Genomic DNA, 27,088 nt, shown 5'->3' with positions numbered 1-27,088 from the left:
GCACGTGCTTTCTATAGCATCTTTGTCCCTTCTGAGTCCCAGGAGGTCAGTTAACTCATTAACTATCTGTGACTTCCTCACTGGTAAATGACAGTGCAGATGTATTCACCTCACTAGTGTACAAAAAAGTCTGCAAATTATAAATTTTTGTGAAGAACAATAGCCTTGACAAGAAGACTTCTGTTCTCAGTGGTGCTTTTCCATGAATTCTGCACCACAAGCAAGTCACATAACTCTGGACCCTCAGTCCAAAGGATCTGAAGTAGGTGATCTCTTTAAGAGTTAAAGCTTCAACAGTCTTATGTTTATGAGATGGGGGTGGGGGTGGAGGTGGGGGGTGGGGGGGGAATGGGCACCAAATAAGGTAGATGCCAAAGGTAATTGTTTTTTCCTTCACCAGAATTGCTGGAGGAAAAGTAACCCATCTGTTTCTTTTCTGCTCAGATCCCTCATTTCTTGGGGTGGAGAGGCAGTCCACTGTTTACCCTAAACGGATCCTGCACAAATTCTTGGATTTTAAAAGATGTGGAATGTAGGCACAGTGCTTAATACCAGTTTTCTACCTCTCCCTCACGTCCACAGGCTAGTTAACACTGTCTAGATGAGAGAATTAGAAATTTAAACACGTCTGACCTTGGTCTTAACTCCCCTGTGAACAGCATTGATTCTTTTGCCCCTTGAAGTGAATCTTCAGAGCAGGGAGACTTGCCAGTCATTTCCGTGCAGAAGGAACTCATCTGGAGAGCATTTCTGCAAAGTCAAGAGGGAGGGTGAGTAGACAGACCCACCCCCTGCTTTCTGATGGGCCAGAACCAGACACCGCTGCTCAGTAACTATCATTCACAGCTGTCTCCTTGGCAGGCACGAACGATGGCAGATCTAGAGGGTCATGGGGTTTTCCTTCATGTGTGATTGTATTAAGGACCTGCTGAGAGGAGAGGGGAAAGCTGGGGCATTCTCCCAGACTCTTGCTCTCAAGACAGGTGGGGAAGTGTCCGGATTCTGGTGGATGCAGGGCATGTGTGTTCAGAGGGGACTTGCTCTGATTCCCATGTTCTTTCAACCACAGTTCAGCCCCAGATGGCCCCTCAATTTTGTGGCTTCACCTGATGAACTGCATCCCCAGGGACTAGCTAGCATCTCAGACACATTTTGGCCATGGAATCAAAGCTGAGATCACCAGCTCCCAGCCTTCCACAGCTCCTTCCCCTGTTTCCCCAACATGTCTCCACTTGTCTTACTGTGCTTATTACTGAGTGATCAATTTCAAAGCAAAACTCAAAACTCAAATTTTATTACAAGACATCTTGCATTACATTCTCATACTAAATAGCTGAAGTGTAACAACAAGGTCCTACTGTATAGTACAAGGAACTATATTCAATGTCCTGAGATAAATCATAATGGAAATGAGTATGTTAAAGAATATATAGATATATAACTGAATCACTGCTGTACAGCAGAAATTTACAATATTGTAAATCAACTACCAAAAATTTTTTAATGAACAGTTGAAGTATATATTCAAAAGTATAAATGTTAAAAATCAGTTACTAAGAATGATTCACCAGACAAGATTATTACCAAGAAAAAATATATGTGTGTATATTATATATATTAGGGTTGATGGGTTAAAAAAATGAATAGAAAGTACTCTAAAATGTTAACAGTGTTTCTATGGATGATGGGATCCTGGGTGATTTATACTTTCTCATTTTCTATACTATCAACATTTATAGTTCACAATCAGGAAAAGATATTCAATGGTATTAAAAACATGAAATCATTTGATTGTCACCTACAGGAAAAGGCAACTCTATCCATCTGAAAAATCTTTTTAGATATCTGATTGACCTCACTAGTGATCCTACGGCCTCTGGACACAAAGGCTGTTCCCCCAATCCCACCTCCCCTGTTACCCACAACAGCTTTGATCACCATGTCTTCTTCAGAAGTGACAGCATCAGGAAGGGAAACTGGGGTACCCTAGAAGAGGATTCAGACTTTCTCTTAGGTATTAACTGCCCTCAACAATTACTGGTGAGTTAATTAAAACTGACGAAAATTAGAAAAGTTGAGTTTTGAGGCATCTGAGAGGGTAATTCAACAAATACTCATTGCCCTCAAGTAGCTTAGCATCTGTGAGTCTGATGAAGAGGAGGGCAAGCAGGGAATGAGACATAGTGGAGCCTGGGAGGACCTCCTACTCCCATGTTCCTGTCAGCTTCTCATTTCTGGGCCCCAGGGTCATGAGACACAAGCACTCTGGTCCACACTGTCCCTCTAGCATCCAATATGTACTCCTTCCTAGATGTACAAACATGTCTTTTTCATGCATCACAGCCAAGTCTCCCATCACACTAATTCTCTGAGTACTTCAAGAGATTGGCATTGGCTACCCAACTCAGTGACTAAATAGGAAGCGAGGAACCAACACCTCTCCTGGCTTCTGAACCAGGGGCCACAAGAACAAATTGTTGCCAAAGAGAAGTGTCAGAAGAAGGGATGGTTCCAGATCCTCTCTTCATGCCATGCAGCATGCGATAACCTCTGCATGTAACATTCTCTTCCTTCTCGCTTTTTTCTGGCTAACCTCTACCCACCTTTTATGTCTCAGCTGAGATTTCATCACATCCAGGAAGCCTTTGGTGACTCATGGACCAGGTTAGGTATCCCTTGCCATCCATGCATTTCAACAGAATCATACATGCACACCACACATATACATATACTCACATATATGAATATGTGTATATATATTTCTGAATATGCATATATATGTAAGGGCTTCCGTGGTGGCTCAGTGGTAAAGAATCCGCCTGCAATGCAGAAGCTGCAAGAGATGCAGGTTGGATCTTTGGGTCGGGAAGATCCTCTGGAGGAGGAAATAGCAACCCACTCCAGTATTCTTGCCTGGAGAATCCCATGGACAGAGGAATTTGGGGTCGCAAAGAGTCAGATATAACTGAAGCAACTGACCATGCACGCATGCATATATATATAAAACTTACTAGCCCTTAACTCAAGATGCAGTGGCCATGTCTGCCCCTGATGAATGGCACATACCAGGCGCTCAGTAAACAAGCAGACCTCAGCAGGAAGGCCAGGGCTGAGGAGAGAACTGACGTGGGAGGAGAATGAGTCACCATTCCCCAGATACTACTAAACTGATCCAGGGCATAATTCAACGTTTCACAACCTCACAACACAACATTTCAGAGAACTGGATAATTTGGCATGTGCCTTCACCTGCCAAATGCAAATGCTCTTGCCTGGGCAGGGATCCTTGCCATTAGAGGCATCACCTCCTAACCATCTTATAAGGAGCTCTCTCAGGATCTCTTCCCTAACCCCAGATTTACTGTGAAGGTACCCATTCAACACTTCAACAAATATCCTTCTGTGGATCTACTCTTACAACAGTTCATGGCACTGGAAGGACAAGAATTCTGCCCTCAGAAAACCTTTATCTTCTGTGGAGTCTCACCCCAAAGTGAATTCCTAGCATTTCACAATTGTACAACTCTTACCCAAAGAGTTACACTCTGGTGTGAGTTCTCTGATGCTGCATGAGGCCTGATCTATGCCTAAAGGTCTTCCTACATTCACTGCATTCATAAGGCTTTTCCCCAGTGTGGATCCTCTGATGCTGGGTGAGGGCTGAGCTTTGATTGAAGGATTTTCCACATGCATTACATTCATAAGGTTTCTCTCCAGTGTGAATTCGCTGATGTTCAATAAGGATAGAGCTTCTACTGAAAGCCTTACCACATTCAGTACATTCATAGCCTTTGTCTCCAGTGTGAATTTTCTTATGCTGGGTAAGGGCTGAGCTCCGGCTGAAAGCTCTCCCACATTCACCACATCCATAAGGCTTCTCTCCAGTGTGAATTCTCTGATGCCGGATGAGCTCTGAGCTGCCCCTGAAGGCTTTTCCACATTCACAACATCCATAGGGTTTTTCACCACTATGAATTCTCCAATGTCTAACAAGGTCTGATCTCAGACTAAAGGCTTTGCTACAATCTTGACATGCATAAGGTCTCTCTCCAGTATGAATTCTCTGATGTCTAATCAGCTTTGAGCTCTGGCAAAAGGCTTTCCCGCAGTCCAAGCACTCATAGGGCTTACCCCCAGAAAGAATTCTCGGTTGTGTTATAGAGTTTGAGTTCAGGCTGAGGCTTCCTATCCTTTCATTACATTCCAGGAAATTCTTTTCTGTGGCGATTTTCTTGGTGAAGCTGGCCAGTCTAAAATGTGTTTCCTGGGAAGGGAACTGACTCAGTTTGTTCCCAGAAGCACTGCCTTTCAGCTTCTCAAAATTGTCCAGACCTCCTAAAGCTTCTTCAAGTATCTGTCCTGAAGGAGTTTCCCCAGGGAGTCGTCTTGGAGGTATTGTGGTTGCTGATGCAACACATTCAATAATTTCTTGCTTTGCTGTCAGTACTCTGTCAGCCACCAGCTTGCCATCTAAAAATGTGAATAGAATATGCAAGTGTCATTTGCTCCCCATGCTGGAAGAAAAAACTTACTATAGTGAGAATAGAAAAGAAATCAAGTAAAATAGGTATTTACCTATTAGAAGGAAAACTATTAAAAATTAGCTTCCAAATCTACAATCAAGAGAAGTGACTTGGTTTCAGTTTTATTTATTAAATAAAAAATAAAAATGGTTAATAAAAAAAGAGAGAGAGAGAAGTGACTTGGGGTAGTGAGAGGTGCCCGTCCCCAGACAGTAATATAGACTAGAATGAGAGTCAGCCTGGGAAAGGAGAGATAGTGAACAGTGAAAGACATTAGCTAAAGGAGATGGTGGTAAACAGGGGTAGCAGTGAGAGAGCAGGAAGCTGGGAGACAGTCCTGGGTTAGAGGAGAAGGTGTGTTTTTAGGTAATGAGGGAAAGGAAAAGAGGAACAACTAGAAACAAGTAGGCTAAAGAAAGATGTCTGAGTCTTGAATCTAGTCCTTCTAGAAAAACAGGAGAGCAGAAGATACAATTGGAAAACACTTCAAGGTTTAGAACTGAACAGAGGTAGGCAGTACAAGGGCTTCCCAGGTGGTGCTAGTGGTAAAGAACCCACCAGCCAATGCAGGAGACGTGTGTTCAATCTCTTGGTTGGGAAGATCTCCTGGAGGAAGACACGGCAACCCACTCCAGTATTCATGCCTGAAGAATCCCATAGACTGAGGGCCACAGTCCCTAGAGTCCCAAAGAGTCAGACACGACTGAATCAACTTAGCACGCACACACACAGGGGGTGCAAAGGTAAATGGCAGATTCTGGTAAGTTCTTAGTTGATCAAATAATTACAAGCAAATAGAATACGATATGCAGAGCATAATAAAAGGAATCTTGTGAATTCCTGACTCATTCAGGGTCTGGTGGGAGTCTTCCATGTTCACTTTTTAATTGATAGACGGTCAAAGAAGGTTGGAAAGGAGAGGCAGATATGACTGCCTGGTGCCAAACCTTCAGCTCTCACACAACATGCCCCTCTCATTTCTAGATTTCTCGTAACTCAAAACAGGAGGCTACTAAATGATGGCTAAGGTAACTTGAATTATTTTGCATGGAGAAAATCTGAAAAACTGTTAAGTTACTTTCTACCTCCTCAAAGTCCTCTAAACTTATACACATTCTACAGATTAGGAAATGAAGACTCAGAGAGGCTATATCATTGATATCTCTTGTTGCTGTTGTTTAGTTATTAAGTCTTGTCTGACTCTTTGCGACCCCATGGACTGTAGCCCGCTAAGGCTCCTCTGTCCATGGGATTATTGGAGCGGGTTGCCATTTCCTTCTCCAGGGGATCTTCCTGACCCAAGGATGGAACCTAGGTCTCCTTCTTGGCAGGCAGGTTCTTTATCACTGACCCACCACCGAAGTTCACCGATGTAAGGTCACAGAATAAACAATTGGTAGAGTTAGGATTCAACCAAAGATGCTTCACATCAAGGTTTACAGTTTTCCCTCCATGTCATCTGCCTTTCTTATTGGAAGGAAGCATGGCTATAATGGCATGGCACTGAGGGGAAAAAAAATTTTTTTTAACATTTTTGTTTTATTTTTGTAAAAAAGCATGTTTTTATATGAAAATAAATACCTTTTCTGATATTCTTGTAGTTCATGATACTTCAAACACAACAATAAAGTCTCACAATGATTACCTGACCAAAGCAGAGGGCTATCCAGCTTCTCTTTCCCTCACTCCTTACCAGAAATCACAGATGGATGACACTGCCTCTTAGATTAGGATGGAACACTCAAATTCACACTGTTCTTGGATCTTAGACAGAAACTTAATCAAGCCTGTGCTTGTTTGAAAAGGGAAAAATTATAAATAAAAGCATAATATATAAAAAGGGCTGAAGAATAATAAGCACCAACTTGGTTAAAGTCAGAGAAGTAACAACCCAATGAGAAATTTTCTGAAAGTAGTAAATAGATCAAATTATTAGAGTATAAAGTGGCAATAAAATTTTGTAGGGACAAAATTAGGGCTGTGAACATTAGAACAGTTACATAATTTACAGGATTTAAAATATCTCTTACTCCTTGGAAGGAAAGTTATAACCAACCTAGACAGCATATTAAAAAGCAGAAATATTACTTTGCCAACAAAGGTCTGTCTAGTCAAGGCTATGGATTTTCCAGCAGTCATGTATGGATGTGAGAGTTGGACTATAAAGAAAGCTGAGCACCAAAGAATTGATGCTTTTGAACTGTGGTTTTGGAGAGGACTCTTGAGAGTCCCTTGGACTGCAAGGCGATCCAACCAGTCCATCCTAAAGGAAATCAGTCCTGAATATTCATTGGAAGGACTGATGTTGAAGCTGAAACTCCAATACTTTGGCCACCTGATGTGAAGAGTTGACTCATTTGAAAAGACCCTGGTCCTGGGAAAGACTGAAGGTGGAAGGAGAAGGTGACAGAGGATGAGATGGTTGGATGGCATCACTGACTCAATGGACATGAGCTTGAGTAAACTCTGGAAGTTGGTGATGGACAGGGAGGCCTCGCTTGCTGAAGTTCATGGGGTTGCAAAGAGTCAGACACGACTGAGTGAACTGAACTGAACTGAAAATACCTCTTCAAATTCTGTAATTACATGAAGTCAAATCATGAGACCAGTACAAAATCCTGACCTTAGATGTATAGATCAGGAAAATATCAAGACTTTTATTCTTTCAACTATATATGTTTATTATATAAAAATATTAGGATAAACAGTTAACTAGAATAATTTATGGAAATTTAAGATTGAAAGTAGAATAACAAATGACTACTTGAGTATTTAGAAATATTTGTACAAAAATAAGCCAAATAATCTAATTACTATCTCCCAAGAATGAATGATAATTCACAACCAAGCCCAAAGTCCAGAGGCTGGAGGGCAGAGTACAGATTATAGGAGACACTCTGGAAGAGAAATAAGCCATAGGTTTCCCTATAGAAAAGCTCTTCTATATAACATCCCCTGGTGGCTCAGAGGTTAAAACGTCTGCCTGGAATGCAGGAGACCCAGGTTCAATCCCTGGGTCGGGAAGATCCCCTGGAGAAGGAAATGGCAACCCACTCCAGTACTCTTGCCTGGAGAATCCCATGGAGGGAGGAGCCTGGTAGGCTACAGTCCACGGGGTCGCAAAGAGTTGGACACGACTGAGTGACTTCACTTTCACTTTCACCCCACCCCACTACTTCCCTACCTTTTCAATACCCTGTATGGTCTAAAATCCTCTTACCTAGGGACTCAGCCTTAATTGCACAGGGTAACACTATAAAGATGATGCTCCACTGCCCACCCAAATCACCTTCACCAGTATGGTGCCTCCTTCCCTCAGCTGCTGCAACTGTTGGCTCCTAATGACCTACAGCTGTCCCCTTCTCTGGAGACTTTCCCTGGCAGATGAAAGCCACCCGGCCTAGGAAATTACTCCACCCTCACCACCCTCCACCCCAACTCAAGAAGCGACAACTCAGCAGTACTATTATGCTCCAGGGGGATCCCTGCAAAGCCCCACCACATGGATTAAGCCAAGGCTAGGTTTCTTGATCTTGCCCCTTCCTAACCCTCCCTCTCTCACTCCATCCAGAGTTCTCCTGAAGAGCATGTTCTCAGCAAAACACCTGCACTCAAATCTCCAACACAGACTTCTCTTCTTGCAAGACATACTATTAGGCTAGTGAAGAAGCTACAGGAAAATTATATTATATATTATGTAACGAGGGTGTAAGGCTGTAAAAATTACGTGATGGCTCTTACAATCCAGTCAGAGTGGATTCCTCCAATGATTTAAACCTCAGGACCTAGGTAAAAGATGTGAAATGATCCACATTAATCCTTCAGAAGTGGAGGTGAAACCCTCATGACTAAGAAAGAGATCAGCATAACGAGATTCATCAGGAATCCAGTAAAGGCCATTCAAGGCCATATTCTTAGGGACCAGGCATAAACGGAGGATGAGGAAGGCTGGATTGAGTCAAAAATGTAATACCACTGTGAAAGAGTGAACAATAAAAAGATGCAAAGTGCAACACGTAAGAGGGGTGTGAATCTACCTTATAAACTAGTCAGATCTTTATTAGAGTATTTTATTTTTTTATCCCTGTAGTTCAAATGAATGTGGAGAACCTGAAGCATGTCCAGGGGAATGACCAGAGATGGAACAGAGAGTCAGAGGCAGTGAGATGCTTAGTTAAAACAAAGTTAAAGGGCGGTGTACTCACTGCCTTCAAGAATAGGTTGTGTTTTATGAGGACTCTGCTGAACAAATAAAATAAAATGGAATTAAAGTTGGAAGTAGTTCATATCGACCCAGAAAAGAAGTTTAAGATTGTTGTAGCTGGCTGGTCTGCTTGCCGTAACACAATACCATACACTGGATGGCTTAAACAACAGAAATTTACTTTCTCACAGTTCTGGAGGTTGGAAGTCCAAAATCAATGTGTTGACAGGTTTTTTCCCCCTCCAGGTCTACCTCTCTGTGGCTTGCAGTGGCTTTCTTTCCACTGTGTCCTTATATGGTTGTCCCTCAATTTGTGTTATGTCCCAATCTCCTCTTCTTACAAGGACACCGTCATATTGGATTAGAGATCACCCTAACAATCCCATGTTAACTTATTTACTTCTTCAAAGGCTCTATCTCAAACACAGTTATATTCTGAGGTACTGGAGGCTAAGGCTTCAACACAGAAATTGGGGGCAGGGGGACATAATTCAGCCCACAACAAATATCAGAATGAAAAAAACAAGAATGACTTAAAAAATTACAGGACACTCTCATTCCTTAAGACCTTAAAAAAGGAATAATCTACTCTAACTGATTTAGATATTTACCTACTTTAAGGCAGAGGACTCGAGGAAATGATTGTTAAAGTCCACTTGAATGTAGCTCCTACTGGATGCAGAAGATGGTTCACTTGGCAAATGATGTGTCAGGAGAGCTGGAAGGGAGTTTCTCAGGAGGTCTCAATGTACAGATGCATGAGTTCCTTTGGTGAACTGCCAAAATCTGAGAGCTAGCCCTTGACCTTGTGGCCTCATAAACCTAACTTTATCATCATACAATGAATAGATTTACCTCTTGGGGTCAACTCTCATTAGCCAAGCTCATGAAACTGAGCAGGAAAACCACAATAAGAATGAATGAGTAATGTAACTGTCACACAGACCAGACTAGACTAATGTACTTTTTTATTATAGCTAAGTTTCATGGGAACTTAATAAGATTGTTTGGTAAAAATGAAATCGGAAGGGTAGGTGGGTGTAACAAACTTGTTCATGAAAACAAGTTAATAAGCCTGATGTATGTGCTGCCCATAGGGATGACTTTGCCAATAACATAAAGCCCCCTGGTCAGCTTCAAACCCACCCTTCGATGCCCTGCCTGTGACACACTTCTCCCTGGCCGACTGACACGATGTGAACTTTAACAGTAGGGGGGCCAAACAGACACTGGAGGAGGAAGGGTCTTCCCTTCCTGGTTCTGGTGTGCTCTCTTGGTTTCCCTGCAAGGTGCAGGGCACCATCCCTCAGCATGGCTTTCCAGCAAGTTCCGTGTCATAGCACCTCCCCATAGGGGGCTCCTGGCACTCAAAAAGGTGGCTTCTCAGGGAATTCTGCCCCCTAGAACACAACACTCTCCCCCCACCCATGAATGGCTGTCCTCAAACCCCAAAGAGCAGTTTCCCAGCAAGTCTGCCAGCAAGCACTTCTGGGAACATTTCAGCGGGCCACAGCTGTGCCCTTTTCAACAAGGTCTGGACCTCAGCTCTGCCAGGGGAGGGAGAGGATGTGGCACCCTCTTGCAGACTGGTTCCTTTCTGGGGTGATCTACCTCAATCCCGGAGACTCCTACATGTGTTATTTCTGTATACTTAATGGGGATTTTAAAAACTAGTTAGTAATTAATCCCCTGTCATAGTTAATAATTCTTAATGCTAAACTTCCCCTGTTCAAGCTACCATGTAATTTCTCTTACTGATACATTATTCGTCTTCATCTTAGGAATTGCCTTGACAGTAGGACCATAATATTAAAAAAACAGAATACTGGTCTTTGAATATTATGGGTATTATTAGAAAATTCTATTAGAGACCTTAATTTTTTCTAAGTTTCTTTTTTTATTTTTTTAATTAATTTTAGTTTTTTTTTTTTATTATGCTGGGTCTTCGCTGTTGTATATGGGCTTTCTCTACTTGCGGTGAGAGGCAGCTACTCTCTAGCTGCAGTGCACAGGCTTCTTACTGGGGTGCTCCTCGTGTGGTGGAGCGTGGGCTTCAGTAGTTGTGGTGGACTGGTTTAGTTGAGGCAGGTGGGATCTTCCCTGACCAGGGATGGAACCCGTGTCCTCAGCATTGGCAGACGAATTCTTAACCACTGGACCATCTGGGAAGTGCTGAGACCTGAACTCTTAACCCAGAATTAGAAATTATGTTGGAATTTCAGATTCTAGGCAGAGCCAAAGGAAGAGTATTTCTAGGTAAGGGGGCTTTTCCACAACATTTAATGACAGTCACAAGCAGCAGTCATTAAGAAAATGCCCCATGCCACGCATTTACACCTTCACCTCCATCCTCAACCCCACATGGACTGTGGCTCCTCACCTGTCTCACAGAAAGCCTGGCACTCCTGAGTCTCATTCTTGCCCCGCTTTTCCAAGGGCTGGAGCTGGATACTCGGTGACTTCAGTGCTCCCACAGATGTCATTTCCTTCCAGGTCATTCCCTGGCCATGAGCTGTGTCCTAGGAGTAATCAAGTACCAACACTATGATTCTGAGGACACACAAGAGGAAAACCCCTAGAATAACAGGGCAGGCCAACCAGAGTCAGAAACTCAAGCAAATGATTAGATAGAGAACAATAAGGCTAATAGCTCTAGTGACTTGATCCTAGTGGACAAATAATAAGCCAAAAGACAAAAATTTTTATCGTTCTCTGGTAGCCCAGTCAAGTCACTCAGAATGGCTTTCTCATTAACCTACAAACGGTTAAACAAGCCAACAAAACACCTCCCTACCTGTTGCCTTGGCTCGTCGAGCTCCTTCTCCAGCTCCTCCAACATCTCCACGGCGTCCTCTCCGCTCTCTGGTCGGTTCTCTCGGAACAAGGCCTGCAGTTCCTCGGGCAGGATGGCTAGGAACTGCTCCAGCACCAGCAGCTCCAGGATCTGCTCCTTGCTGAGCACCTCGGGCCTCAGCCACTGACAGCAAAGCTCTCGGAGCCGGCCCAGCGCCTCTCGGGGCCCCGCGGAGTCAGAGTAGCCAAACTGCCTGAACCGCTGGCGGAAGGCCTCCTGGCTACAGGGGTTTCCCTGACGGCCAAAGTCCTGCCCCCAAACACAGTTTTCTTCTTCGACCTTCACCACGATGAGTCTTTCTTGCCCTTTTGGAGCACAGTAGGCCAAGGCTGCAGACTTCCCTGCCATTCTGGGCAGAAACAATCTGAATTCAGAGGCTGCCTAGCCGAAGTGGTGAGCAGATGGGTCTGTGTCTATGAGATTTCTTCTGAGTTCTGATGCTTCGGGGAGCTCCTGAGGTGGACGATGCTAATGTCACATAGGGGGAAAAATGTGTTTAGAATATAAATTCAGCTGTTTGAAGACCAGGTGACACAGAGCATAGCGCTGTAAAGAAAACTGACGAGAAGGGAGCTTTCGTATAAATGATACATTCATAGATGATTCAGGATTTTTCTCAGGATGTGAAACGGAAAATGTTTAAGTATCACTGAAATAAATTCAACTTTTGGTGACCATGTTAGAGACCACATGGGAGACAGTAAGTAGTGCTCAAAAATCATGCAAAGCAGGAAAAACACTCTAGTGTATTATTACTCCTCAGAATAACAAGCACCACTTTACTGACCACCTACTAGATGCCAAGCACCTGCGAGATACTTAACATAAATTTAATATAACTTCCCTATGAATTCTGTAAGGACAATCATAACTGTGCCCATTTTCCAAATGAGGCTGCTGAGAATCATAAAGGGACCCAAGACACACAGCCAGTAAGCAGCACAACTGTGCTCAGCAACCAGAGTATTTATTAGCTCTTTCTGTTAAGTCATGGGTTCTCCCCAAAGAGGGGCTTCCTGAGTGACTCAGTGGTAAAGAATCTGCCTGCCAATGCAGAAGACTTGGGTTCAATCCTTGGGTCGGGAAAATCCTCTGGAGAAGAAAATAGCAACCCACTCCATTTATTCTTGCCTGGGAAATCCCACAGACAGAGGAGCCTGGCAGGCTACAATCCATGGGGTCACAAAGAGTTGGATACGACTTAGCGACTAAACAACAACAACTCTCCAAAGAAGGGAATCTGCACTTAATAAACCTACCTTGGGCGAGGCACTTTACAATTACAATTTTATCAGAAAGTGTAAATAACACTAGCGGGTATGCATTATCATCCCCACTTTACAGATGAGGAAACTGAGGTTCTCAAAAGCTAAGTAATTTGCCCAAGGTCCCAAACTGGTATACAGCAAAGTCAAGACATGAACCTAGGAGTAGCCCAACTCTGATGCACTGGCTTTTTAAAATTACAGAATGGGTTAATGCCCAGGACAATCTAGGTTGACACTAAATTAAATTAAGAATGAGGGTGAAACTGTTAAGGAAAAGTCATGGAGAATGGCCACGGTGATGTACATAAAAGGAAGGTTTATTCTTGACTTTAAGTCACAGGGTTCTGAGACACAAAGAAAAGAGGAATGGATTCCTTCATCCATTATCTCAACAATACTTGAGCTCTGTGCTAAGCAGTATACTGATCAGGATTCTCAGGGTACGAAGGTCTGTTTTCAAGGACTCCTAGTTTAGTACAGGAAAGTGACAAACACAGTGCAATATACCCAAGGATCGAGAGAAGCAGACAAGGTAGCCCGGAAAGATAACCAAGACCAGGAAGAACTGTCTGCCTGGGCGAATCATCTCAGCATAGCCTGATATGTGTGAGCTGGGTAAAGCCGTAGAGGAAGGTCATTCAGGCAAGCAGTGGGATGGCAAGTAAGAGGATGTGGCCCATTGAGGAAAATGCAGGTAATTCAGAAAGGCCAGGCTCAGCGTGCTATGGCTCAGAATCAACCAAGGAACACAGACATCAGGACAGACTTGTTGAATCAGAATCTCCATGGGTGGGACTCCAATAAGCTCCATAGATGCTTCTGATATGCAGCCAGGGTACAAAGTACTGGACAGAGTACCTCTGCCTAGGCAGAGGTAAGGAATAGTGAGAGAGGAGAGACCTCAACAAAGAGAAATTTAGGGACATTTTTCTTCTTAATTTTGTGGTACTTGGAAAATATTAAATACATTTCTTTAGTTCTTCTTACAATTGACATTTAAGAAATTCCATGACAATGCACAAATATTATCCCTCACCAACTTGTCCTCCACTGGGTGGCTGAAGCACTCTCACTGCTCCTTCTGCATCTCCTTCACAGGCCCACCCTCCTCTACATCAGAGTTCCACAGGTCAGCCCTAAGCCCACCACCACTGCTCTTAGTCTCTCCCGGGAATCTCATCCTGACCTTCAGTTACCATCCACTTCTAGTCTTGAGCTCCCATCTGAGCTCCAGTTCTCTGTGCCCATTGTGACTCACATCCATCATAAATCCTCTTGAATTTCTCAAAAGGACCTCAAACTCAGCACATCCATGATCAACTGATGATTCCTCCCACCGCAACCTGCTCTTCTCGCAGGAAGATCCCCCTCAGAAAGCAGGAATAACCATCTGGCTGTATTGCCAGAAACATGAAAGCATGCCTAACACATTCTTCCTATATTTAATTCAAATTGAGTCCTATTGATTTTATTTCCTATCTCCAGAATCTACCTTTCCCCATCACTACCAGCAGCATCTTCATTTCAGCAACTATCCTTGTCACACTGTATGAGAACGCAGTCTGCTTCTAATGTAACCACAGTGACTTCTTCAAGTTGCAGATCCGATCTTGTTCCCCCGACTAGTTTCAAAAAAGCAAAAACAAAAACAATGGGTAATCAACAAGGACCTACTGTAAAGCACAAGGAACTCTGCTCAACATTCTATAACAACTTAAATGGGAAAAGAATTTGAAATACAATACAAACACGTGTAACAATCACCTAGCTGTACACCTGAAACTAACACAAGATTGTTAATTTACTATATATACGTGCTTAGTCACTCAGTCCTGTCTGAGCCTTTGTGACTCCATGGACTATAGCCCACCAGGCTCCTCAGTCTATGAGATTTTCCAGGCAAGAATACTGGAGTGGGTAGCCATTCCCTTCTACAGGGGAATCTTCCTGACCCAGGGATCGAACACAAGTCTCCGCATTGCAGGCAGATTCTCTATTATCTGAGCCACCAGGGAAGCCCGCTAATCAACTATGGAGGTCGTGGTTTAGTTGCTAAGTCGAGTTCGACTCTTGCGATCCCATGGACTGTAGCTTGCCAGGCTCCTCTATCCATGGGATTCTCCAGGCGAGAATACTAGAGTGGGTCGCCATTTCCTTCTCCAGAGGATCTTCCTGACCCAGGAATCAAACCCATGGCCTCCTGAATTGCAGGCAGATTCTTTACCGACTGAGTTATGAGGGAAGTCCTATGTCAACTATACTCCAATATAAAATAAAAATTAAAGACAAAAAACTCCAAAGCCCTTCAGCTTTGGAGTTAAAACTCCAAACTCACTTTAGCCCAGGTGAGTCTGTCTTTGCACTCATGTCACTTTACAGATTCCCGGGCCACACCCCAGCCTGAGCCAGAACCTCATGGATGGGGTTTTAGATCTGTAAAACAGTCTGCAAGCAATTCTGATGTGTAGGCAGGCTTCAGAACCCTGGACCATTCAGGAAGTCATGAAAGAGAATCATGTTCCTTTCCCTCAGAGCACTTCTCTCATTTTGTCAGTATATATACAGCCCCAGTACAGTTCAATTCAGTTCAGTCGCTCAGTCGTGGCAGACTCTTTGCAACCCCATGAATCACGGCACTCCAGGCCTCCCTGTCCATCACCAAATCGCAGAGTTTACTCAAACTCATGTCCATCGAGTCAGTGATACCATCCAGCCATCTCATCCTCTGTCATCCCCATCTCCTCCTGCCCCCAATCCCTCCCAGCATCAGGGTCTTTTCCAATGAGTCAACTCTTCACATAAGGTGGCCAAAGTATTGGAGTTTCAGCTTCAGTATCAGTCCTTCCAAAAAACATCCAGGACTGATCTCTTTTAGGATGGACTGGTTGGATCTCCTTGCAATCCAAGGGACTCTCAAGAGTCTTCTCCAACACCACCATTCAAAAGCTTTAATTCTTCAGCGCTCAGCTTTCTTCATAGTTCAACTCTCGCATCCATACATGACTACTGGAAAAACCATAGCCTTGACTAGACAGATCTTTGTTGGCAAAGTAATGTCTCTGCTTTTTAATATGCTATCTAGTTTGGTCACAACTTTCCTTCCAAGGAGTAAGTGTCTTTTAATTTCATGGCTGCAGTCACCATCTGCAGTGATTTTGGAGCCCAAAAAGATAAAGTCTGATACTGTTTCCCCATCTATTTCCCATGAAGTGATGGGACCAGATGCCATGATCTTCATTTCTGAATGTTGAGCTTTAAGCCAACTTTTTCACTCTTCTCTTTCACTTTCATCAAGAGGCTTTTTAGTTCCTCTTCACTTTATGCCATAAGGGTGGTGTCATCTGCATATCTTGAGGTTATTGATATTTCTCCTGGCAATCTTGATTCCAGCTTGTGCTTCTTCCAGCCCAGCGTTTCTCATGATGTACTCTGCATATAAGTTAAATAAGCAGGGTGACAATATACAGCCTTGATGTACTCCTTTTTCTATTTGGAACCAGTCTGTTGTTCCATGTCCAGTTCTAACTGTTGCTTCCTGACCTGCATATAGGTTTCTCAAGAGCCAAGTCAGGTTGCCAAATTCAGACTTAAATTGAAGAAAGTAGGGAAAACCACTAGACCATTCAGGTATGACCTAAATCAAATCCCTTATGATTATACAGTGGAAGTGAGAAATAGATTTAAGGGACTAGATCTGATAGATAGAATGCCTGATGAACTATGGACTGAGATTCATGACACTGTACAGGAGACAGGGATCAAGACCATCCCCATAGAAAAGAAATGCAAAAAAGCAAAATGGCTGTCTGGGGAGGCCTTACAAATAGCTGTGAAAAGAAGAGAAGTGAAAAGCAAAGAAAAGGAAAGATAAAAGCATCTGAATGCAGAGTTCCAAAGAACAGCAAGGAGAGATAAGAAAGGCTTCCTCAACGATCAATGCAAAGAAATAGAGGAAAACAACAGAATGGGAAAGACTAGAGATCTCTTCAAGAAAATTAGAGATATCAAGGGAACATTTCATGCAAAGATGGGCTCAATAAAGAACAGAAATGGTATGGACCTAACAGAAGCAGAAGATATTAAGAAGAGGTGGAAAGAATACACAGAACTGTACAAAAAACATCTTCATGACTCAGATAATCACGATGGTGTGATCACTCACCTAGAGCCAGACATCCTGGAATGTGAAGTCAAGTGGGCCTTAGAAAGCATCACTATGAACAAAGCTAGTGGAGGTGATGGAATTCCAGTGGAGCTATTTCAAATCCTGAAAGACGATGCTGTGAAAGTGCTGCACTCAATACGCCAGCAAATTTGGAAAACTCAGCAGTGGCCACAGGACTGGAAAAGGTCAGTTTTCATTCCAATCCCAAAGAAAGGCAATGCCAAAGAATGCTCAAACTACCACACAATTGCACTCATCTCACATGCTAGTAAAGTAATGCTCAAAATTCTCCAAGCCAGGCTTCAGCAATACGTGAACCGTGAACTTCCAGATGTTCAAGCTGGTTTTAGAAAAGGCAGAGGAACCAGAGATCAAATTGCCAACATCCGCTGGATCATGGAAAAAGCAAGAGAGTTCCAGAAAAACATCTATTTCTGCTTTATTGACTATGCCAAAGCCTTTGACTGTGTGGATCACAATAAATTGTGGAAAATTCTGAAAGAGATGGGAATACCAGACTACCTGACCTGCCTCTTGAGAAACCTGTATGCAGGTCAGGAAGCAACAGTTAGAACTGGACATGGATAAAAAAAAAGAACTGGACATGGAACAACAGACTGGTTCCAAATAGGAAAAGGAGTTCGTCAAGGCTGTATATTGTCACCCTGCTTATTTAACTTATATGCAGAGTACATCATGAGAAACACTGGGCTGGAAGAAGCACAAGCTGGAATCAAGATTGAGGAGAAATATCAATAACCTCAGATATGCAGATGGACACCACCCTTATGGCATAAAGTGAAGAGGAACTAAAAAGCCTCTTGATGAAAGTGAAAGAGAAGAGTGAAAAAGTTGGCTTAAAGCTCAACATTCAGAAATGAAGATCATGGCATCTGGTCCCATCACTTCATGGGAAATAGATGGGGAAACAGTATCAGACTTTATCTTTTTGGGCTCCAAAATCACTGCAGATGGTGACTGCAGCCATGAAATTAAAAGACACTTACTCCTTGGAAGGAAAGTTGTGACCAAACTAGATAGCATATTAAAAAGCAGAGACATTACTTTGCCAACAAAGATCTGTCTAGTCAAGGCTATGGTTTTTCCAATGGTCATGCATGGATGTGAGAATTGGACTGTGAAGAAAGCTGAGTGCCGAAGAATTGATGCTTTTGAACGGTGGTGTTGGAGAAGACTCTTGAGAGTCCCTTGGACTGCAAAGAGATCCAACCAGTCCATCCTAAAGGAGATCAGTCCTAGGTGTTTTTTGGAAGGACTGATGCTAAAGCTGAAACTCCAATACTCTGGCCACTTGGTTCAAAGAACTGATTCATTTGAAAAGATCCTGATGCTGGGAAAGATTGAAGGCAGGAGAAGAGAATAACAGAGGATGAGATGGTTGCATGGCATCACCGACTCAATGGACATGAGTTTGAGCAAGCTCTGGGAGTTGGTGATGGACAGGAAGCTTGGTGTGTTGCAGCCCATGGGGTTGCAAAGAGTCGGACATGACTGAGGGACTGAACTGAACTGATACTTCAGTGGATTATTTGAGTAATACCCATGCGTGTGTGCTCAGTTGCTTTAGCCGTGTCCAACTCTTTGCGACCCCATGGACTGTATCCTGGCAGTATACAAAGGACTGTATCCTTTGCTATGCCCTCCTTTAGGGGATCTTCCAGACCCAGGGATTGAAGTGGCATCTCCTGCCTTTCCTTCACTGCAGGTGGATTCTTTACTACTGAGCCACCAGAGAAGCTCAAGCAATACCTATCATCCTCCACAATGAGATTATAAGCCATATCAAGATTTTTGCTCCCACTGTGTCTCCATCACCCAATCCAATGTGTGGTACATAGTAGGTGTTACATATATAAAAGAAAGAGTGTCGCTACAGTTAAGAAAGGAGAGTTTAAAACAGGCAGTGGTCAACATTGTTGAATGCCTAATTAGGTCTGAAAAAGTCCCCATTTCTCATACTGCAAGGAGATGACTTAGCTCCCAGGAAAAGCACCAGCTTTGGAATCAGGTGACCCCACAATGTGGAATCATAATGCAGCCTCTTAAAAGCTATGACAGTAGTCGCCAACTAAACCTTTCTGAGATTCCATTTCTTCTCCATTAAAAATGGAGTCAACAATGCTTTCATCAGAGTTATTACAGGAATTACAATAACATAAACATTTAGTTTTGCTTGGTATATTAAGCATTTTTTAAATTCTGATGCTTTGACATCTAGGGCCTTGTCAACACTGGAGGGACTGCCCTTTCCAGGGCTAGCAGATTTCAAGAGATAGCAAACTTGCCTGCAGGTATGCCTTTTACATACCAAGCAACCAATCCAGAGCCCCACAAACCCACCACCTCCTCCAGGGGGCTTTCTCATCCAGGACCACCATTCCCCTGCCCTAATCACCCCAGGACCAAGTATCAGCAATCAGGGATAACCTCTATGCCTCACAGCCCTGTCCCTACTTTGAAATTATTCAAAGTAGCCAATCCTAAACCTCATGACCTTGCCCTGTTTCTTGCCACACAAGACACAATAAAGGCTCCTGCCCACTTTCTGCTCCTATCACCTCCTAACTGACCCTGGGGCTTCCCCAAGTGGCTCTGTGGGCCAGGCATGCCCCTGCTCCTTTGGGACCTGTAACAAACTACCTTTTCTCACCAATCATCTCCTGATCTGTTGACCTCCCCATAACTAAATAACAATAAAAGTTGCATTTTAAAACACTTGGCCCAGAGGAGATTCTCAACACATCGTGCATACAGCACTCAACATAGTGGATAAGGGAAACGCAAATTTCACGTCAGAAGGCATGGGTTACAGAATAGGCTTTATTGGGGAAACTTACTGAGTGGTGAGTAAAAAGAGCACATGTACCCTGATTCTCCCATTATCCCATAGAAAGGAATTCTGGTGTGTGTGTTTTTTTTTCCTTCTCTCTCCTTTCATTTTGGGCTTTTGTTTTTTGTGTTTTTTTCCGGCTGTGTGCAGCATGCAGGGCTTTAGTTCCCTGACCAGGGATCCAATCCATACCCCCTGTACTGAACCACCAGGGAATTTACGGAAGGTAATTCAAGGGACTGCTCCTTCTACATTCTTACTGTGTAAATATGAGAAAGCAGCTTTGTCACCAAGGGGCATAAGTCGACTGCTTTGGACCAGAAGTGTGAATTTAAGTGTCAGCTGTTTATGGAGTTGTCTAAGGGACCCAGGTGCAGGCCGGAAGCACCTCTGGGAGATGAGATCCTGGTCCCAGGTAGCTCTTAGTCCAAGACACCCAAGGAAGTCCAGGGCACTTTTGGACATTCCTGTCTACTGCAGTATAAAGTATCTACCTTGTCTGCTTAAACTGTAACAGAAAACACTAACTGAGCTTTCATTGTAGTGTCAAGCATCAGCTACCTGTTCTAAGTGTCTTCATTCATCTTTATAGCACCCTATATTCTACAGTTTTACAGAAGAAAAACAGAGATGTATATGTACTTTGTCTCAGGTCACAAGGCTAGTAAGTAGTCTGGATTGTTTTGAAACCAAATGGTCTGACACCAGAGTCCATACTCTTAGATGGGTACCTTGATGAACTGCCCTTTCACATCTGCCTTCTCCACTAAACCAACTGCACTTTTGAGGAAAGCCTGTGTTTTCATACATTTCTCTAACATTTATTGAGTTCTTACTTTGTGCAGGCACTGGGCAGGCACTGAAAGAGTTACAAACAAGACAACTGTCACTGAAAGAGTTACAAACAAGACAATTGTGGTTGTTGAGTTGCTAAGTCATGTCTGACTTTTGCCAACTCCTGTGACCAGCCCCCGCCCCCACCCCTCCCATGGACTGTGGCCCCCCAGCCTCCTCTATCCATGGGATTTCCTTCTCCAGGGGATCTTCCCAACCCAGGGATGAAACCAGCGTCTCTTGCACCTCATGCATTGGCAGATGGAGTCCTTACCACTGCCCCACCTGGGAAGCCCTTACCGCTGAGCCACCAGGGACTGAAAAACAGTGGGGAGAGGCAGATGCTTAAAAAAAGAGGGGAAAAAAAAAAGCACGGAATTACCTGATTTAATTGTGAAAGAACTACAAGGGGGAGAGTACAAAGTGCTCTGAGAGTGGCTCGTTTAAAAAAAAAAAATCTAACCTATAAATCTAACCTAGACTGGGGAAGTCAAGAAGGATGGCTGAGATAGGACACAAGAATGAACTCTGGGCGAGTGAAATGGGAGGAAGGATTCCATCTGTGCCCCTGTGACTCCTCCGTCAGCGGCCAGGCACACAGGAAGCACCCGGTTAGTGCTCCCGGAGTCCGGGGATGCAAAGGCAGGTGGATGAACCGCAAGCGGATAAACATGAAAGCATGAAAGAATGACCGACGGACTGATGCGCCGACCGACGGAAGGGCGAGCGGCCAGACGGTACCGTTGAGGGGCGACCACTTAGTAGAACCGCATGCTCTGCCTGGGGCCTAGGCAGGCCGAGGCCGGACAGCGGCATTTTGGGAAGCACCCGGGGCCCCGGAGCCGCGGGGCCGCACCGCCTCACTCACCCTTCGCTCCGCGGGCGGCGGGGACTGACCCCAGGTGAGGGGCAGAATGACCTCGGGCGGCGCGCGCCGGAAGTGGGGGGCGGCGCTCCCCTCTAGGCCGCCCGGAGGACTGCAGCTCTGTGGCGGGGCCGCGGCGGGGTTCAGAGGACCATTGAGGGGACCGGGAGAAGGAGGGGTCTCTGGGTGGGACCTGGTGGGGACCGCCCCAGGTCGAAAACGGTTGACGGGAGACTGTAAGAGGAAAATAGAAATAGCGATAGAGCTTAGTGTAGCATCAAGGAGATAAAAATAGAACCGACCATCTGTAAATCTGGGGCAGAGGACCAGATTACATTCGCACACCGCGAACACGCTGTCTGCAAGGACAGTTCTCGAAGCTACAGGGCGGAGAGTGGGAGAAGGGGTCTTACCCCAGCGTGGCGAGAGTGTAAAGTGCAGAAACACCCCACCGTCGACTGCAAGGGCTTGGGATCCGGGATCCAGCAGTAGAAGGTCACTAATTTTCTCAAAGACTGCGGTACTCAAGCTGAGCCTTGCCGCAGACGGAGTAAAATGGAGATTTAGGAGTGCAGTGTTTCGTAGGTAGCGGCAGGAGCGAGAGCACAGCGGTGGGAAGCTCAGGGCCCGCTGGGGAATTAGCCCAGCATCTTGGTTGGGTGGATCCTAGGTTAAGGGATGGGTTGGGATCAGGTTTGGAGAGTTTCAAATGCCCTGCTAAGGAATCAGGAAAGCATTTAGTTAGCGGTGCAGGCCATTTACATGTGACATGGCCAGAATTGTAATTCTGGGGCAGTATCTGACAGTGCTTTGTAGACAGGATTAAAGGACAAAAGAGATGAAAGAGGACAGGCGGTTAAAAATGTAAACTCAGCAAGGTTTGCGAGTATCTGAAAATATGACTAAAGATAGGGAAGAAACTTTACCAAGGGAGATCTTGTGGAAAAACAAACAAGGAATTATAAAATACTAGTATCTGAGGGAATGAAGGGGTAGAGCTGGTAGAGAAAAGGAGCTTCTCAGGGAAGCTGGGCCCAGCTAGTTCAAACATCATAAAAGCCAGGAGAGCTCTCAGGAGAGGGAAGAAGTGACTAGGAGATGCTACAGAGAGCTGGAGAAGATGCTAACTAAGGTGATGCTAGAATTAAGGCGAAGGGCAGAAGAAGGGCCAGAGAGATGTTACCTATGGAATGTCCTTGCCTGGGGTTAAGAAGTGTATGGTAAGGCCCTGAGAATAGATAATGATTCCTTTCAAGAAATGTGATAATGCAGGAAGGAAAAAGAGAGGAAACTCGTTGGTCGAGGCAACAGAATTTTAAGGAGTTTGTTTTCTAAGGAGATTAGAGACCTAATTATATTTGTAGAATAAAGATAAAGAGTGAGTGGGGAGAAAAATTGAAGATAGAAGAATAGAGGACTAGTTGATGGGGAGAGAATAAGACTGGATAGGTCTCAGGAAGTACGATGAAACACTATAATAAAAAATGGTACATTTAGTCTATGTTGTCATGCTCTGAATGTAGACCAACGAAGTAGTATCAGTAGGTGATGCTCATTTTATAAGTAAATAAGTGCACTGTTTACTGAATTGTCACAAACTGAACACACTTGTGTTACTAGCACTCAGATGAAGAAACAATATTATCCATCCTCAGAAGTGCCTACTGCAGTCTCATCAAGCCACTACCCTCCTCTGGCCCTAAAAGATAGAAACTCCCCTAGAGGAGGGCATGGCAACCCACTCTAGTATTCTTGCCTGGAGAATTCCCATGGACAGAGGAGCCTGGCAGGCTACAGTCCATGGGGTTGCAAAGAGTTGGACACGACTGAGCGACAGCATAGCATACATACACTAAACCCTTAACATGATAGGTTAGTCTCGCCTATTTTTGTACTTTATGTAAATGGAACTCAATATGCGCTCTCTTAATTCAGCCTTCATTCAACACTGTGTGTGAAATTCATATTGCTTTCTGTAGATGTACACTGTACATTCTAATTTCTAGTAAGAATATATTGTGTGATTATGCCAATACTCAGACATTTTATTATTAGTGAACATTATTGAGAGTGAAGTATTTAACTCTCTAAATACATTATTTTTGGATGTTAAGCTAACCTTGTATTGCTAAGATAAATTCCACTTGATCATGATGTATAATTTTTACTATATTAATGGATTTAATTTACTCATATTTGATTGAGAATATTTGTGTCCATATTGTTAGAGATATTCATCTGTAGTTTCTTTTCCTGTGATATCTTTGTCTCACTTTGGTATCAGAGTAATTAATGGCCCCTTTTATTTTCTGGGAGAGATTGTGAAGGATTAATATTCACTTCCCTGATAGCTCAGTTGGTAAAGAATCCACCTGCAACACAGGAGACCCCAGTTCAATTCCTGGGTCGGGAAGATCCACTGGACAAAGGATAGGCTACTCACTCCAGTATTCTTGGGTTTCCTTTATGGCTCAGCTGGTAAAGAATCTACCTACAGTGCAGGAAACCCTGGTTCGATCCTTGGGTTGGGAAGATCCCCTGGAGAAGGGAAAGACTACCCACTCTAGTATTCTGGTCCGGAGAATTCCATGGACCGTATAGTCCATGGGGTCCCAAAGACTCGGATGTGACTTTCAATATTCTTAAACTGTTTGATAGATTTCACTTGTGAAACCATCTAGGCCTGTGCTTTTCCTTGTTAGAAAAATTTTTATTATGATCTCAATTTCTTTACTTTTCATACATTTATTGTTTTTCTTTTTCAGTTTTAGTAATTTATATAATTCTAAGTAGTTTGTCCATTTCACTTATGTTGTATAATGTGTTTGCATAAAGTTGTTTATAATAATCCCTGGTTGGGTTTAGTTGCTAAGTCGTATCCGACTCTTGGAACCCCATGGACTGTAACCCACCAGGCTCCTCTGTCCATGGGATTTTCCAGGCAAGAATACTGGAGTAGATTGCCATTTCCTTCTCCAGGGGATCTTCCCAACCCAGGAATCGAACTCAGGTCTGCTGCATTGCAGGCAGATTCTTTACCGACTGAGGAATGAGGGAAATTTTTATAGGGTTAGTAGAGATGTCCCTTCTTCTTGGCTTTTGTTAATCTCTCTTTTTTCTTTAGTTGACCTAGTAAAGGCCAGCTATATACTAACAAAAATACCAGTTTTGGGGGGAGCAGGTAGCACCTGCGCCAGGTCTTAGTTGTGGCACACACGCTCTTTATGGAGCAGGATCTTCAGTTACCGGACGAGGGATCTAGTTGCCTGACCAGGGACAGGACTTGGACCCTCTGCTTTGGGAGTGCAGTCTTAACCACTGAACCACTTGAAAAGTCCCTTGGTTTGATTTTTTTTTTTCTGCTTTCGGTTTTATTAATTACTACGCGACTCATTACTTCCTTCCGTCTGCTTCTTTTGGCTAAGTTTGCTCTTGACATTCAAGTTTCTCAAGATGGAAGCTTAGATTACTGATACGAGGTTTTCCTTTCTAAGATAGACATTTCAAAGCTAAAAAAATTTCCTCTTAAGCACTGCTGTAGCTATATCCTACAAAATTTTAAATGTTGCATTTCATTTTCATTCAGTATGAAACATAATTTCTCTTGTGATTTCTTTGAATTATAGGCTATTTAGATATGGGTTGTTTAATTTCCAAATATCTTAGAGTTTCCAAATTACTCTGTAGCTTGGAATGCTCTCTGGGCCAGTGGAAGTGAAGAGAAGTAAGTTGCTCAGTTGTGTCCAACTCTTTACGAGTCCATGGACTATACAGTCCATGGAATTCTCCAAGCCAGAATACTGGACTGGATAGCCTTTCCCTACTCCAGGGGATCTTCCAACCCAGGGACTGAACCCAGGTCTCTCACACTGTAGGTGTATTCTTTACCAACTAAGCCAACAGGGAAGCCCAAGAATACTGGAGTGGGGAGCCTATCCCTTCTCCAGCAGATCTTCCCAACCTGGGAATCGAACAGGGGTCTCCTGCATTGCAGGCAGACTCTTTAGCAGCTGAGCTATCAGGGAGTCTTTACCAGCTGAGTTACCAGCTGAGCTACTGGGCCAGTGGAATCCCTATCAACTGCAGTCTCTGGGCTGCACAGGTCCCATTGGCTTTGGAGCTGCTCTCAGTTGAGGTGGCCTTGGTGTCTCAACCCTCAGTAGTGGACCCACCCCCTGGGCACTCCATTGTCTGTGTGTAGAATCCCAGTAGAATCCCAAAAGTCTGACAGTCTTTATTTTGTCCTGTCTCTATCAAATTCAATCCAAGCTAGCAGTGTTTCTGGTGAGAACCATATTGGTCTTCTTTGGATATCAGAGGGATACACACAACTGGATACAAGGCTCTTCCATGGATCCTTCCTATGGATAACCCCCTTTCTATTCCTGGTTTCTGTTGAGATGGTTGATTGGGTCCATGAATCACCCATCTAACCTCTTCACCGAAAGGTTGTCCAGCTACACCGAAGGCCTTGTCTCTGGAGCATTCGATCTGTGTAAGCTGAGAATCTTCCAGATCTTTGAGTACTGACTCCTTTTCAATTTATCTCTTTCCTCTCAGATTTTTACTGTAATCAGCAAGAGAAAATCATCCATCTATACTTTTCACCTTTTGCTTGATAATATCCTCAGTTAACTATCCAAGCTCATCACTTACAAGTTCTATTTTCTGTCCAACAGCAGAATATGATTCAGTCAAGTTCCTGCTACTTTATAAAAAGTATCACCTTTTTCTCCAGCTTCCAATAATGTTTTCTTCATTTCTGAGATGTCACCAGAAGTTTTTATGTTTGTTTGTTTGGGGTTTTTTGTTTTTGTTTTTTTTGGCCACGCCACATGGCTTGTGAGATCTTAGTTCCCAGACCAGGGATTGAACCCCAGGCCTTAGCTGTGAAAGTGACAAGTCCTAACGGATGGACCACCAGAGATTTTGCCCCCACCAGAAGTATTTTTAATGCTCGTTATCTCTAGCAAAACTCTGTTCATGACAATATATGTATTCTCTAGGATGACAGAGGATTCCGCTTCTGAGCTTTTCATTTCCTCTGAGCCCTTGCCAGAGTCACCGTTAATGTCCATATTTCTACCAACAATCTCTATAGGGAGAGAAGGCCAAGGACTAGGACTTCCCTGGCCGTCTGCTGGTTGACTCTGCCCTTCCACTGCAGGGGGCATGGCTTCCATTCCTGGTCAGGGGACTAAAATCCTGAATGCTGCATGACATGGCCAAGGAATGCCAGCAACCACCTTAAGTTAGGAGACTGGGGTGGAACCAGTCCTTCCCTAGAGCCTTCAGAGGATCATGGCCCTTGCTAACACCTTTGATTTGGGGTTTTAAGCTCCAGACTGTGACAGAATACATTTTTATTGGGTTAAGCCACTCAGTTTGTGGTACTAGAAATGGGGTGCTGAACAAACACCTAAAAATGTAGTTGTGGCTTTCAAACTGGGAAATGACCAGAAGCTGGAGTTCTGAGATTGATGATACCAAGTCTAGGATGCCTGGAAGAGATTGTGTCCATACA

The 27,088-nt window shown here is 43.8% G+C and overlaps 1 protein-coding gene across 1 annotated transcript; it reads right to left on the bottom strand.

The window, feature by feature from the left end:
* Positions 1–1,278: 1,278 nt before the first annotated feature.
* Positions 1,279–21,649, bottom strand: ZSCAN30 (zinc finger and SCAN domain containing 30). The gene is made up of 4 exons (XM_061399604.1): positions 21,568–21,649; positions 11,522–12,049; positions 11,108–11,246; positions 1,279–4,470 (listed from the first exon to the last, which is right to left on the bottom strand). Exons 2-4 carry the CDS (start codon positions 11,927–11,929, stop codon positions 3,539–3,541), a joined length of 1,479 nt encoding a protein of 492 aa, XP_061255588.1. The 5' UTR covers positions 11,930–12,049; positions 21,568–21,649; the 3' UTR covers positions 1,279–3,538.
* Between the last annotated feature and the right edge of the window lie 5,439 nt (positions 21,650–27,088).

Source organism: Bos javanicus, chromosome 24, assembly GCF_032452875.1.
Source record: "Bos javanicus breed banteng chromosome 24, ARS-OSU_banteng_1.0, whole genome shotgun sequence".
Lineage (NCBI taxonomy): Eukaryota > Metazoa > Chordata > Mammalia > Artiodactyla > Bovidae > Bos > Bos javanicus.
Note: the sequence above shows the minus strand (reverse complement) of the source record. Positions and strands in the feature narration are given on the sequence as shown.